Source organism: Magallana gigas, chromosome 7 (genome assembly GCF_963853765.1).
Source record: "Magallana gigas chromosome 7, xbMagGiga1.1, whole genome shotgun sequence".
Classification (NCBI taxonomy): domain Eukaryota; kingdom Metazoa; phylum Mollusca; class Bivalvia; order Ostreida; family Ostreidae; genus Magallana; species Magallana gigas.
Window position 1 is genome coordinate 35,829,801 of NC_088859.1, and position 14,391 is coordinate 35,844,191.

The window sequence follows — 14,391 nt, forward strand, 5'->3', positions numbered from 1 at the left end:
CCAATAACAGGAAGTTTTACAAATGGTATCCGACTTCCGGTTAACTCTGTTTACATTTTTAGTTTGACACGTGTTTTGCAAAAATGTTATTTTTCGTAGGTCTTGGTTTAGGAGATGCCAAAGACATAACAGTAAAGGGTTTAGAAGTGGTGAAGAAATGTAAAAGAGTGTATCTAGAGGCCTACACGTCGATTTTGACCGTAGGGAAGGATGCCTTGGTATGGATTTCAATTCATGATGTTATTACGTTACATATGATAACGTTATGTATTATTTTTAATTGTGGTTTATACAGTTATAGAGGCATATATGTATCTACTATTTTTACTCATCTTAAGAAATATATTATGAATTATGACACCATGTATCAACTTGATCAACTTGAGACATAATTCTTTTAACCGAACCAAGGATTCTGATTGATAGTGCCTATGACTCAAGCAAGTGATGACACTGGTCTTTGGCTCAAGTATATTATGAGTGCAATGAATGCTATTTCAATATTGCTTTCAAATTCACCCTCAAAAACATAAACATTCACAGATTAATGCTTAGTTCAGGTTGATATGATTGACAGTTGATTTTTTTTCTACAGGAAGAGTTTTATGGAAGAGAAATAATTCTAGCTGATCGTGATATGGTTGAAACAAATTCAGGTAATTTTTCTATTTCGATTTTTGTAAGAAAAGGCTATGATTTGAAAGGAAAAGAAAAAGAAATCATCCCCTTGTATGATATTTTCATTACATATTTCAGATGAAATATTAAGTGGAGCTGAAGAGGAAGATGTTGCTTTTCTTGTTGTTGGTGATCCATTTGGGTCAGTTTATAAATAATTTACCAATGCTTTACATCTCAATTTGTTACATATGTACATGTGCAATAAAAAACAAGACGGAGATGTAACGGTATATATGATAGTTCCATTGTTCTCTGTTTTGCTGCTCACTTTTGCTGTACTGTTCATGAATCTTCTTGAACCCGTCTTTCCAAATGTGTGACAAATATAAACACTTTTGATCATTGGTGATAAACATTTTTTTTTTAATTTGCTCTTTGAATTCCATACTCTTTACAGGGCAACCACTCACACAGATTTAGTTCTCAGAGCAAAGGAGAAGGGGTTGGATTACAGAGTTGTACACAATGCTTCCATAATGAATGCCTGTGGTTGTTGCGGCTTGCAGGTAAAAAAAAACAGTTTGAGTTAATAATTAATAATTTGCATTTCCTGGTGTTGCTTTGAGTTTTAATTGTGTTGTGTATTTGGAATGTTTCATTGTATTTATTTATCATTCTTTAATCTAGCTGTACAACTTTGGAGAGACAGTTTCCATAGTGTTTTGGACAGATCCATGGAAGCCTGACAGTTACTATGATAAAATCAAGTCTAATAGAGATAGAAACATGCATACTTTATGTTTATTAGGTAAAATATTACAATAACACTTCGTCCATTATCTAATTGAAAAGTTTTAATATTCTTTTCTAAATGAACACCAAAATTTTTTTTGAACCTTTTAATAGTTGATAAAATTTTAACTGTGAAGTTGCAATCATTTAGGCCAAGGGCATGGTGATGTAGTGAAAACTTTTGAAATATATTTTTCTGTTATATAGATATCAAAATGAAAGAACAAACCATTGAAAATTTAATGAAGTAAGTATTCTTTGATGAAAAATTCTTTTGATTTCAAATGAAAGATATTGGCTAAATTTGCTACAGGCCGATTTATCTTTTGAATCATATATAAGAACTAAGAATATTTGTTCTGTTCAGAGGGAGGAAGATATTTGAACCTCCCAGATTTATGACAGTGAAACAGGCCTCAGAACAGTTGCTGGAAATAGTCGAAAATAAACGACAAGAAGGAGACAACTCACTAGGTAAACTGTAATCTCAAAAAATCAAATAGAAACACTGGAAATTCTGTAATACTTTACCAAGAGAGCATGAATATTAATGGAAATGCAAACTTGAAAAGCAAAGGCTTGAAAAACGATTTAAAACTTATGTACATGAATTGTCACTTTTCAGCATTTACTGAAGACACAGTTTGTGTAGGATTGTCTCGCGTTGGGTCCGATGCTCAGAGAATAGTTAGTGCCACCTTACAGGAAATGACCCAGATTGATCTAGGGGAACCCCTGCACTCATTGATTATCCCTGGAGAAATGCATTCATTAGAGAGAGACATGCTTTTACAGTTTGCATTTAGTGATAAAACAAAAAACATTTTGTCATCCATATGCATTTGAGACAGTTTCACTCAAATAAAAGTATTTATTATATCATTTTTTATTGATAAATGTTATTTAATTAATTACAGCTATCATACTTCTTTAAGATACCCAAAATGCTTTTTATTAGCTTTTGGCTATTAATATTCTTGTGCAAAACTTTGCAACTCCATGAAGTCTTTTAATGGAAAAAAGAAGAAAATTGACTTAAACATTGAGTTTTATTGTGTTGTGTATTCAGATGCATTAAATTACATTGTATCAATATAATTATCATTCTTTACTCTGGCTTTACTAGTATCCATCGTTTCTTGGACAGATACTTTGAAGCCTGACAGTTACTAGTAGCAGAGAAAGAAACATTCATACTTTATGTTAATTAGGTAAATTACTGTCACCATAATTATGAATTAAAAATTATACAGAAATTTGTCTAAATATTGATTTTTAAATTGCACAAATTGTCGACTTTAGAAATGTGTAGCCATTGTGTCAGAGAAGAGTCAGTTGATCGTGTACAGGTGAGCGATAAGGCCTCAGGACCTCTTGTTAAGGATTCGTGTTTGAGCAAAAATCAAAAGTGTACATGAAAGATTCAATTTTTGTGTGCCTACTGAAGATGGTATGCAATGAATTAAATGACGCTTGATGTTTCACATGCACCAGTACCTTGATCGTGAAGAAAGTTAACATGTAATGTACGACATGTATTAGCTGTAGCTTTCCCATTTGATTTTCAGACAAAAAAAAATAATGATAAAAAGATTTAGAATTTGTTCAAAGTGGCCAAAACGGCAAGAAGAAATTATTCTGTACTATAAATGTCAATTGAGATCAAGAAGATGGATGGATAAGGCGTGTAAAATCTCTTTAGAAGAACTGATAAGATATTATTTAAACAATAAAATGCTTCTTTGGGGATTCATTCGGGATATGAAGGTAGCGACATTGCAGAAAAAATACATAACCCGCTAACGCGGGTTATGTAATTTTTGCCTGCAATGATCGCTACCTTCATAACCCGCATGAATCATCAAAGAAAGCATTTTATTGTTTATATTAACATATCTCTTTTAACTAATTAATAAATTGATTATGAAAAATAAGTAAAAATCACTAAATTACTGTTAATGTACATAAGGGCGTTAGCTAGAAGAAACAGCCAAATCGTCTTCTGTGAGACTTTGAGTCTGACATCATCATGATTACTTCGTGCAGTCCGTGATATTTTGTAGGTCGCTGATGGTTTAGACCAATCGATAGACAGGGCGTGTCAATTTCAGACCTGTCAATATCTTCTCAGTTTCAGCCGCTGTAGATTTTGACCAATCGATAAACGGGGCATGTAGATTTCAGTCTGGCTGTTTCTATAGAGCTATGAATTAACTATAAGTTTTCGTAAGAAATAGAGGGAATAATACTTGGTAGATTTAAATATATAATTTTAAATATCAACAAATCTAATAATTAAAAAAAAACCCATTCAAACCATTATATATTTAACATCGTTTTGTAACTATTAGAATATGTTTAATATTGGTACTTGGAATATGTTGATTTGAAACAGGTGTAAACGTATCAAATCCTCCAAAAAATGTCTTGTTTTTAGAACGTTAATGCCTTTTATAGTGTGGGTCTGTGCTCCATATTTTTTCCATAGTCTAAAATAGGTCTAATGGAAAACTAACCGATTTCAATCAACAAACGCATGGAGAGATGACCCCTATACATGAAAAATACCATTTTGTATCCCCAAAATTGAAAGAAAAATAATGCAAGTCCATAAATTCGTGGCTTAAGACAAATATACCGGTAGCTCTGTGGTTAGAGCACCAGCCATTATGTAATAAGACTTTTTATGTTATGGGTTTGATGCCACCAAAACTCAAGACAATTATTTTATATCGTTTGTTAAAATATTCAAAACTAAATATATACAGTTAGAAATCTTGTATTATAATATTATTAAATTCATTAAATAGAAAACAATTGAATTTGAAATTTGTTTACGACTAAATCTAATGGGAATTTGCGCTATCTTATACCCCATCTTCTTTGTAGCTATTGCGCAAAGGTAAAGGACTTTGGTAAATTACATATGCCAATCTAGAAAACACAATTTTTAAAGATTTCATCAAATATAATCTGTTGAAGAACGAATTTGCACAACCCGTCGTCGTGCAAACACAGTGTTGCACAAAAAGAGGTGTGAAAAGTTTAAGCACGATCGCGTATTTTGGAGGGTACAGGTATGGTGTTAGAGTGACGGTTTTTGTCGTTTTCATGTTGTTGAACTGCGCGAAAGTGCGTCAGTCACAGTTGTTGAAATAGTATATTTTGTCAACGGTACTAAGTAAATTACTGAGTACGTAAAAAAGGGGGACTTTGCTTCGATGGTAAAAATTTGTAGATTAACTATTTGTTGTCTAAACCCTGATGAAGGAAACTATAGCTGCGTTACGGCGAAGAAAAAAAAGGGTACCCCCCCCCCCCACACACACACACACACACGATACGTTGAAAAACAGTGCAGGATGTCTAAATATACTGCTCCTGTAGTGATACCACCTATGAGAAGAAAAAAATATTATGTGTCTATAATTTTCTCTACGTTTTAGTTCGATCTATTCTATACCCCACTGCTGTAGACAAGCGCAGTGTTTGACGTACATTTGTCATTTTACAGAATGCGCACTCGGAATTTTCAGAACGAGTCTACTTTCATTTTAATATTTCCAGTTGCTTCTTGATCGATTGCTAGCTTCAAGAGAGAATTTTATCAAGGTAAATATTGATATATATTAATATTTCGTTTCCAAAAAAGTAAATTTAAATCCAAGCCACTTCTGAAATGTTGGTTTTGGGATGAAACTTTGCTTGTTATAACGTCAGGCCGTCCAGCCGTCCACTCTAGCGACAAGTGCAGCTGAAGTGTTGTTTACGTTGAATTGTACGTCAGCATTGGTTATTGGACTTCTCATTATTCCCTTATTTAAGAAATGCTTAGTTTTTGAAAGGTTCTAATCAGCTTGTTTTATTTTATTTGCAACATGCGTTTTAGAAGAGTGTACAGTATAGTTTTCTTAACGCAGTGTACGTTAAACAGTTCAAATTGACCTTATTGCACTAATCATATAGCCTCTTATGGTTATTTTTACGAAGTACAATAAAGTCATAACATACGGTATTTGCAATCTAATGTTGTATCCAAACCACTGAAAGTAAAATGATATAAATTAACAGGCATTTATATTTTTTTTATACCAGTCAAGTACAGTTAGTTTAGAGAATCAATAAATTTATTTGTAGAATTGTAGCCTAGCAGACAACAAAATTATTGAATCTTGGATAATCATGCTCTTGTTTAATACCCAAACCGTGGTTTAGCGGATAACCTCTAGCCAAATGAAAAACTGGCCTGGTCCAAGTATTAATTAGTTCACTTTGTGAGCCCCTCATCATCCAAAATATGTTATCTTATTGGGTGTTTATTTCTCCAAAACAATGCATACTCTAGTAACTCAGGTGCAAAGAAGACAAAAAATTTTCATAATGATTAAAAACAAAAATAGAATTACGGTAAGTTTTACAATCAGTTACTTCTTCCTCATGGCCCTAGGCCAACACTGCGACTTCTTAAAATGATATCATGGGATGTATTGCCTTTTGTGCCTGTGTTTGTTTATGAATTAAACTTTATTGCTCCATGATAAGTGAATAGAGTGGTTTGAATTTTACATGTTATTTGTAGAAATTTCATGATGTCTGATAATGAAGAGGGCATACAGGAATTTCAACCTGTCAGTGGGATGGTACAATCCCAGGACATCCATCCTGATCCCAGCATTCCATTTCCTGAATCTCAGGTAGTTAAAGAAGGTATAAGTGACATCCCTATGGACACACCTAAACCAGGATCAGAGGACACAGACTTTGTCCTATCAAAGAGCGATGATGGTGGCCGTACGTCTGAATCTGATTCCATTGTTATAAGTGAGATCCCTACGGACACTCCTAAGCCAGGGTCGGATGACACAGACTTAGTTCTATCAGAGAGTGATGGTGGCAGTAAGTCTGAGTCTGATCCCATTGCTAGCATTAATGGCCCTTACACTGAAAATGAAGATGACTGGCAGACTCCACACAACCTTGATCTGGATCAAAATGAAAATCCTCCTAAAATGGAGTTAAGAGATGGTTTTGAAGATAAGAAATCTGAAGAAGCCACCTCTGGAGATCTTCTAAAAGGCCAGCAGGTTATTGTGGAGACTGTTAAAGAAAATGGGAAGCCTGAACTAAATCAAGAATCATCCAGAGCCAAAAAAGCCAGGAAGTTAGAGGCTTATGGTGATAGGTTGAAGCAAATGAAGGGAAGCACAATGTACACAGACTTTAAATGTGCAGTGTGTGAGAAATCTCTCTCTGATCCATGCTATCTGGATTGTTTACATGCCTTTTGTGCTGGCTGCTTAACTGTGGAGGAGGAACAGAAAATAAAATGTCCCACATGTCTCACTGAGACAGGGCTTCCTGAAGGTGGACTTGATGCTCTTCCAAGAATTAGAATCCTAGAAGACCTTGCTGAAAAGAATTCTGAAACCAAACATTGTGAGGTTTGTAAGCTGATGAAGAAGGTTAATGATGCAACTGGTTTCTGTGTTGAATGCAAGGACTACCTTTGCCAAAATTGCTGGGATGTGCATAAGTTCACTAAGTTTACTCTCAACCATGAGGTGATTTCTTTAGAGGGAACATCCATTGAAGAGTTAGAGAAACAGAGTAAAGGGCAGGAGGAACATTCCAAATGTAGCAAGCATTCCAGTGAAGACCTCAGGTATTTCTGTAAGGGTTGTGAAGAATATGTCTGCACTGATTGCATTCTGCTGGATCATCAAACTCATCCATGTATTTCAATCCAAGAAGCTTTTGAAAAGCAGATGGTAACATTTGATATGCTACTGAAAGGGGTTGATGAAAAAATTCAAAGAATAGAAATGGAAGAATTTGAACCTGAAAGAAATGTTGTAGAACTTGCTGAAGAAGTTCAAGTTGAAAAAATCAAATCAACCATTGAAATGGTTATCCAGGGCTTACGGCAGCAGGAAGCAGAGGCAATTGCCTCAGTGCATCAGAAATTCCAGAACTTGAAACAGCATAGTCAAAAAAGACAATATTCAGCCCAAGAGATTCTATTCCATTTGAAAGAGGTTAAGACCATTTGTGTTCGCCTCTCTGCACTTAGTAATAACGAAGAATTCTTGGCTCTTGAGAAAAAGTTTTCGAAAAGACTTTTGAGAGTTCTTAATATGACTGTTATGCCAGAACCACTCTCTTGGTTTTCAACTCCAGAAGCTGAAGTTGAATCTTGGCTGATTGATGATAAGAAATTGAAGTCTCTCTTCAAAATTACTAACCATAGCAAATGTCATGATTGGGTTGAAGATATGCCATGCATTGGTTCATTGAAGGAATTCTATCAGGACAGAGAAGCCAGCAAGAAGGCGGGCCATCCAGAATGGTACAAAGGCAATGTTCAGAAATCCATGGAATATAACCATAAAGTGGACGAGGATCAGCACTTCTTTAACAGAAATGCTGACTTGGATCCAGTGAGGTCTATATCCACACAGAGTGAGAGTGGAAGCACTGCTAATTCTGAGAACTATGAAGATGCAGGAGCTAGGCCAAAGATAATTAGCCCCAAAAAGAGGCGTGGTCGAAAAAAGAAAAATGCTGCTATCTCTATGGAGAACATTACCCAATATCATCCGATGGCTGATGAAGGGTCATGTGAAGTGCAGGAATCTAATTTCTATGATTCATCTTTGTATGGGCAAGTTCCAGGATATGTGGGAATGTCAGAGTATTTGAATCATTCCTTATATACCGGTAGGCCACTGCAGTTTCCTGGGGAGGGTTTCTATCCTGGGGCACACTACATGATGAATTCTGTGAGTCTGAATTCCTTAACAAACATCTCAAAGACAGGCAAAGTTCCAACCAAAAAACCCCAACAACAATCAAGCCAGCCTGCCAAGCCTCAGAGCAAAACTTCTAAGGAAAAAGATAAAATTAAAGTAAAGCCAGCTCCTGCTGAAAGTACCAATAAGCCAAAGAAAGCAAAAGCTGCAAAAGTCAAACCTGTCAATGCGTCAGTTTCCATCACTCCAAAATGGAGACTGGACACGAAATGCTCAGATGACAAAGAAACCCCGTTCCTTACATCAGTACACCCCATTCAACATAATAAAGTGGTGGTTTCTGATAGTGTGAACAACAAGATAAAAATATTTTCCATCGAGGGAACCTTTATCAAAGCCTATAATGTGGAGAACCCAACTAGTGTCATTTTTGTGTGTGGGGTATTAATTTGGACCTCAGGTCCCAATGTTGTCATTCAGGAGATGAATGATGAATTTGTTAAAGTTATCAACTTCCAGAATGCTTCAATTCCACGCCCATTGTCCTGGTATCCCCAGAGCCAGTTTGCTGTAGCCAATGGGGATCACTTGAGGATTTACCATGTGGACAAGGAGAAGTCAAACTTTACCAAAAAGAGCCAAGTTTCTTTTGAACTTCCCAATCAACAGAAGATGTCCAACATCTTCTCTGTAAGGTCCAATGGCAATGGCAAGAGTATTGTAATGACAGACGGGGACTTGAAGGCCGTGGTCATTGGGGACAATGAGGGCAAGGTCACAGGTAAGTCCATCAGTTTCCTACCATACATGGTAGTTTTGCATTGTAATCTTACAGCTTTATATTTCAGTAAACTTTTACCTTATACACTAGAATTAAACAATTTTCAAGAAAGAATGAACAGAAATTCCTTTAAAAGAATTATTTTTTAAAAAGGTTGTATTTTATTTTTAAAAGGGATGTATACCGGTGATAAAGGTACCAGTTGGTACCCAGGAGGGGCCTGCTTCAACAATGTTGGGGATGTCTTTACCCTGGACTACACTAACAACCGCCTGCTGCTGCTGTCAACTGACGGGGAGATGATACAGGAGTGGAATACCGCCCCTACCATTACCCAGCCCTGGTCCGTCATCTGTGGGTCGGCCAGACAGCTGTTCATCACCGGGAGTGACCAATATGTACATGTGTACCAATACATGTATGATGAACAGTAGGGCTGAATGTGAAGTGTGCAATATTACTGGATCTCATTGGATATTTGATGTAAAAGAATGTGATGTTGTGGGTATGATTGAGACTTCAAACACACACATCAATGCTTTTTATAAGGGTTACTGCTCATGGAATAAGTATCATTCTAGATTTAACATCAGAATCAGTTAATTAAATTATAGACCTTGTTGGAACATGTACTTACTGTTAAATGTATTTGTAATTAATTTGATGGGCTACTGGGTACATGTACTATGTAAGGGTTCTACACAGTGCTTGTTTGCTTTATCATCGATAAACTGATAACAAAAAGATAATTGTCTTATCAAGTTATGTGCCGGCGATTCTTCTTTTTTAAATCATATTATGCACATTATCATTGTTAAACACAAAAGTGCAACTATTGTGATTACTATTTTTTTTTATCTGAGGCTAAAGTAAACCGCATACTTACAATTGTTATAGAACCATTTTAACAAGAGCTTGGACTTTGGGTAGTTGTGTCAAACATTAGCAATGTGACGTAAGCCTGTCTATTTCATTGCTGGCCACTCAGCCATGGCTCTTTGAAATCAACAAGATTTGTCTGGCTTTTGAGCTAAGAGTACGCAATCGGTGCATATTTCGCTTGAAACCACGTCAATTTAACTTATTAACTTAGCTACGTCCAACCGAAAGTCCAAGGTCTTGTTAAAATGGCTATATTTTACACATGTAGTTTTTAGTTGGTGCAAAGGGGAGAGTGTTTTGATGTTTACCGATAGCTGTATTTTGTAGCTCTCACGTTTGATCTCATAGGTTTAGTATTACTTATTAGTGAGTTAATGCAATGTTATTACAATCATTTCATCCAAATGTCTGTCTATATCTGCTTCTTTTGAAAAGCAAAACTGCAATCTATATGCATCACTTTTTCTTCATTTTTTTAATCAGTCCAAATTTGATTTCTCCAAGTACCTGTAGTTTTGATAAGTTGAAAATTATTGATATTATACTGATAGATATAGACGTTTTTAATGCTATGTCAAAATTTGAAAGTCAAATAACAAGTTATAAGCACGATACAGAGTTCACAATTCTTTGTTTTGTAAACAAAGCTCAAATATTGTCATTTTTACATACGTTTTGTATTAGTGTAAGTTTCAATCAAATGTATCTTTCTTTTGTTGACACTAGTATTTATGAAGATATCAAGTTAGTTTAAATTGTTTTTTACATGTCATTTTGTCTAAGAAATGGAAAATCTCTACATTACATATTTTGTAAACAACTATAAGACTCGAGCTTTGTTTACATAACAACCAATTCTTACCTCTGTATCTCGCTTGTACCTTGACTTTAACATTCAATATTTTGGTCAATCATTTAAAATGCACTATTAAACCATTTTATACAAAAAATTTAAAATTAAAATTTTTGATCTAAAATCGTGTCCCTTTAGTACAAATAGCATTTGTGATGCTTATAATCTGAAATCTAATAAAATTAGTAGTGATATAGGTAATGAAAATTAATTTCTTCTGTTGGGTTGTGGATAAACATGTGTAAAGAAAATTCAATACTAAGTCATGCGAAACTTTCATTTGAAACAGAGAAAAAATGTATAAAATTGATTGAGAGAATAATGTTTAACTTCAACCAATCACTTTTAATCATTCTTTTGTTATTTTTCGTATTGTTTATAAGGGCAATTTATTATGATAAAACATGCAACATGTTGCTTTTACTGTTCACCATTTCAGCAATATACTAGAAGAACCATGACATTTACCATGCTTAAGTTTTGTTATACCCCACGCAAACGAAGTTTGGGGGGGTATATAGGAATCACCTTGTCCGTCTGTCCGTCCGTCCGTCTGTCCGTCCGTCTGTCTGTGCAATCGTGTCCGGTCCATATCTTTCTTATGGAGAAACATTGGAAGTTCTTACTTCACCAAAAGATTGCTTATGACCTAAGGGTGTGTCATGACCTTGACCCAAGGTCATTTGGGCAAGATCAAGGTCACTGGCAGAAAAAATACAAAATTCGTGTCCGGTCCATATCTTTCTTATGGAGAAACATTGGAAGGTTTTACTTCATACAAAGATTGTTTATGACCTAAGGGTGTGTCATGACCTTGACCCAAGGTCATTCGGGCAAGGTCAAGGTCACTGGCAGAAAACATACAAAAATTCGTGTCCGGTCCATATCTTTCTAATGGAGAAACATTGGAAGATCTTACTTCACACAAAGATTCCTTTGACCTAAGGGTGTGTCATGACCTTGACCCAAGGTCATTAGGGCAAGGTCAAGGTCACTGGCAGAAAAAGTGCAAAATTTGTGTCCGGCCCATATCTTTCTTATGGAGAAACATTGGAACTTCTTAATTCACACAAAGATTGCTTATGACTTAAGGGTGTGTCATGACCTTGATCCAAGGTCATTTGGGCAAGGTCAAGGTCACTGGCAGAAAAAGTGCAAAATTTGTGTCCGGTCATTATCTTTCTTATGGAGAAGCATTGAATGTTCTTACTTCACACAAATATTGCTTATGACCAACAGTTTTAAAAAATAGAGCAGTTGTTATTTAAAGAAAACAGACGGTGAAATAGATTCATCCAATATTTTCTATAATTGGAAAAATACACGCATTATGATTTTTATCTTAGCGGGGGGTATCAATTGTGAGCTTGCTCACAGTACCTCTAGTTTACTTTTACCACAGTGTATATTACATATTGTTTACAATCTGTTCAATTTTGATCTAAATTCTTTGTTGATTAAATCAGAGTTAAAGTTTCACTGTGACACCAATATCAATCATCTCTATGTTTTTGAATTAAATTAAACGTCAATTTTTTGAAAATCCTGCTATGAAATGAGTAACCTCTCTGAATTAGTCTCTTTTTTTGTATGAATTGGATATGGGTTTAATGTACAACAAGAATATATTAAATATTGCCGCTATTTCTGGATTAGAGTATATTGATTTAAGTTTATGCCAATGATATAATATGCTTGAAATTATCTTTATTCAGGGACAACATAAAAAAAAAAACATGCTGTCAACTTTGTTGAACTTGCAGAATCATTCATTCATCAAGTGCCATATATATTCGTTAGCCTTTACAGAACTATGTTCTTTAAAATTTAAATCAATTGAATGGGAATCTTATTTTGTTACGGCATGTATTATCTTTTTTCGCCATTGTTATATCGCTAAATAAAATATTTCTTTTATTTGACTGTATTATGTTTGATGTTATAGTTCTGTAGGCGTGTGATGAAGTATTCATTACTATTTTCCAAAGTGCTAATTTTTTCACTCTTGTGAATTTAGTAACTACTGTAAATTCCTAATATTTCGCGAGTACTTATTTCTGCGATCCTGCTGTTTTGTATCAAATCGCGAGAGTATAAAATCGCGAACGTGGAACTTTTCTCCTTATTTCTTTTAGTTTTCAACTCTCAGAAAATAATGACGAGATATTTAAATCCGCGAAGGATGCTTCTCGCGATTTTACGCGGATATTAATTCCTCGTGTTTAATTAGGAATCTATAGTATGGAATTCCTAAAGGATATCAGACTCCCTTCTTATAATGTTTGCATGGAGTATATAAAAATATTGAAAGGTTTCTAATTTTTAAAAAGGGACGATACTGTATTATTTGAAAATTTGCTTGGAGGGGGTGATCTTATAACTCACATACTTTTCCCTTTAAAACAATTATATGACTAAAATGTTCTGGGTTTTTCTTCCCTGGATCGTGTTGGGTTCAATGATCTATTCTGTGCGTTCATTTTCTATTTAACTAGGATATTTATACCTACTAGTATAAATATGAATTTAGTATCTGAAATTCCAAAAGGGGGGGGGGGGGCAGATCCGTGGCTGTACCATATTACTGATCGAATAAGGAAGCGTAATATTTAAGGAATAAGAAATCATTCTTCGAGTATTATGACGTGATAATTTCGGTTGGGCGTGATCAAATCTAAAAATGCCCGAGTCCTTATACTTATATTTATATAATTTTCAGCAATTGTAAATTAAAATATTTAGTATGCAAACCCCGCTTGCTCCCCAACAATACAGCATTTGAATTTATTGTACAAAGTCGATTCGTAGTGTTATCACGGACAAAGACACTGGAAAATGTAAATATTAAATAGTAAATTAAAAATCTTCAAAAAGCTAATACATTGCATTATTGTATTCGTATAGCAGATTGTCGAAATACGTGCGAGTGCATTTGTTAGAAGTCAAGAAAAGCAGTCTGCAGAAGAACATTGCATTCAGGTTTAAATCGGATGTCAAATTTTAAGTGCTGATATAAATGTTTCACCTTTGGGCGCCTGTAAAGTGCGAAACGAAATCGAAACGAAACGAAACGAAATCGAACGAAACGAAACGAAACCAATCGAAACGAAACGAAACCAATCGAAACGAAACGAAATCAAACGAAACGAAACCAAAAATCAAAAAATCGAAACGAAACGAAACGGAATTTAAACAAAACTAATATCAATTTTGACTACATAAAAGTGAAAATAAATTCATTGAAGTAAACTTTTGAACCATAAAATATAACTACCTGTATGTTTCAGATTTCTAAGCCGATTATCTGAAATTTGCAAAAATTATATAATTATGTAAATAAGTGATGTACATTCCTCTACCTTGACATTCTAAAATCAATTTTCTTTATATCGATTTGAAATATTGTTAGAATGAAACGATCGAATACAATGTGATTTAAAGCATACTGGTTGGTTACCAGTTTCGAACATATAATAAGAATTGTAAGTTGTAATATGTATAGCATGAATTTGGACGTCGTAATTTGACAAAATTAACGTGCAATATAAAGATGATTATACTGTAAACGTATTAAAAAACTGTCTTTACCCCTTTGGCTGTGTATTCTATTTTGCGTTTTTGGCGGAAAACGGCGTCCGCAAAAATCAAGACTTAGTACATTGCCAAATGTAAAATATATAAGTAGATAAAAAGGTATATTCAGAAATGCGCTT

At 34.6% G+C, this 14,391-nt stretch overlaps 2 protein-coding genes across 2 annotated transcripts; both read left to right on the forward strand.

Moving 5' to 3' along the window:
- The first annotated feature begins 18 nt into the window (after window positions 1-18).
- LOC117684754 (diphthine methyl ester synthase) lies at window positions 19-2,673 on the forward strand. The gene is made up of 8 exons (XM_034458155.2): window positions 19-218; window positions 596-656; window positions 757-820; window positions 1,079-1,187; window positions 1,309-1,429; window positions 1,621-1,660; window positions 1,781-1,887; window positions 2,039-2,673. Exons 1-8 carry the CDS (start codon window positions 84-86, stop codon window positions 2,257-2,259), a joined length of 858 nt encoding a protein of 285 aa, XP_034314046.2. The 5' UTR covers window positions 19-83; the 3' UTR covers window positions 2,260-2,673.
- Window positions 2,674-4,888: 2,215 nt separating this feature from the next.
- LOC105329660 (E3 ubiquitin-protein ligase TRIM56) lies at window positions 4,889-12,598 on the forward strand. The gene is made up of 3 exons (XM_011430998.4): window positions 4,889-5,025; window positions 5,993-8,943; window positions 9,118-12,598. The coding sequence occupies exons 2-3, from the start codon at window positions 6,000-6,002 to the stop codon at window positions 9,375-9,377; spliced, it is 3,204 nt and encodes a 1,067-aa protein (XP_011429300.3). The 5' UTR covers window positions 4,889-5,025; window positions 5,993-5,999; the 3' UTR covers window positions 9,378-12,598.
- Window positions 12,599-14,391: the final 1,793 nt, after the last annotated feature.

Bases quoted from the DNA above. Each gene is read 5' to 3' on its own strand.
- LOC117684754 (XM_034458155.2), top strand. From the start codon at position 84: ATGTTATTTTTCGTAGGTCTTGGTTTAGGAGATGCCAAAGACATAACA. The intron at 219-595 runs GTATGGATTTCA...TTTTTTCTACAG, and splicing joins CCGTAGGGAAGGATGCCTTG to GAAGAGTTTTATGGAAGAGA. The intron at 1,188-1,308 runs GTAAAAAAAAAC...TCTTTAATCTAG, and splicing joins GTGGTTGTTGCGGCTTGCAG to CTGTACAACTTTGGAGAGAC.
- LOC105329660 (XM_011430998.4), top strand. From the start codon at position 6,000: ATGATGTCTGATAATGAAGAGGGCATACAGGAATTTCAACCTGTCAGT. The intron at 8,944-9,117 runs GTAAGTCCATCA...TATTTTTAAAAG, and splicing joins CAATGAGGGCAAGGTCACAG to GGATGTATACCGGTGATAAA.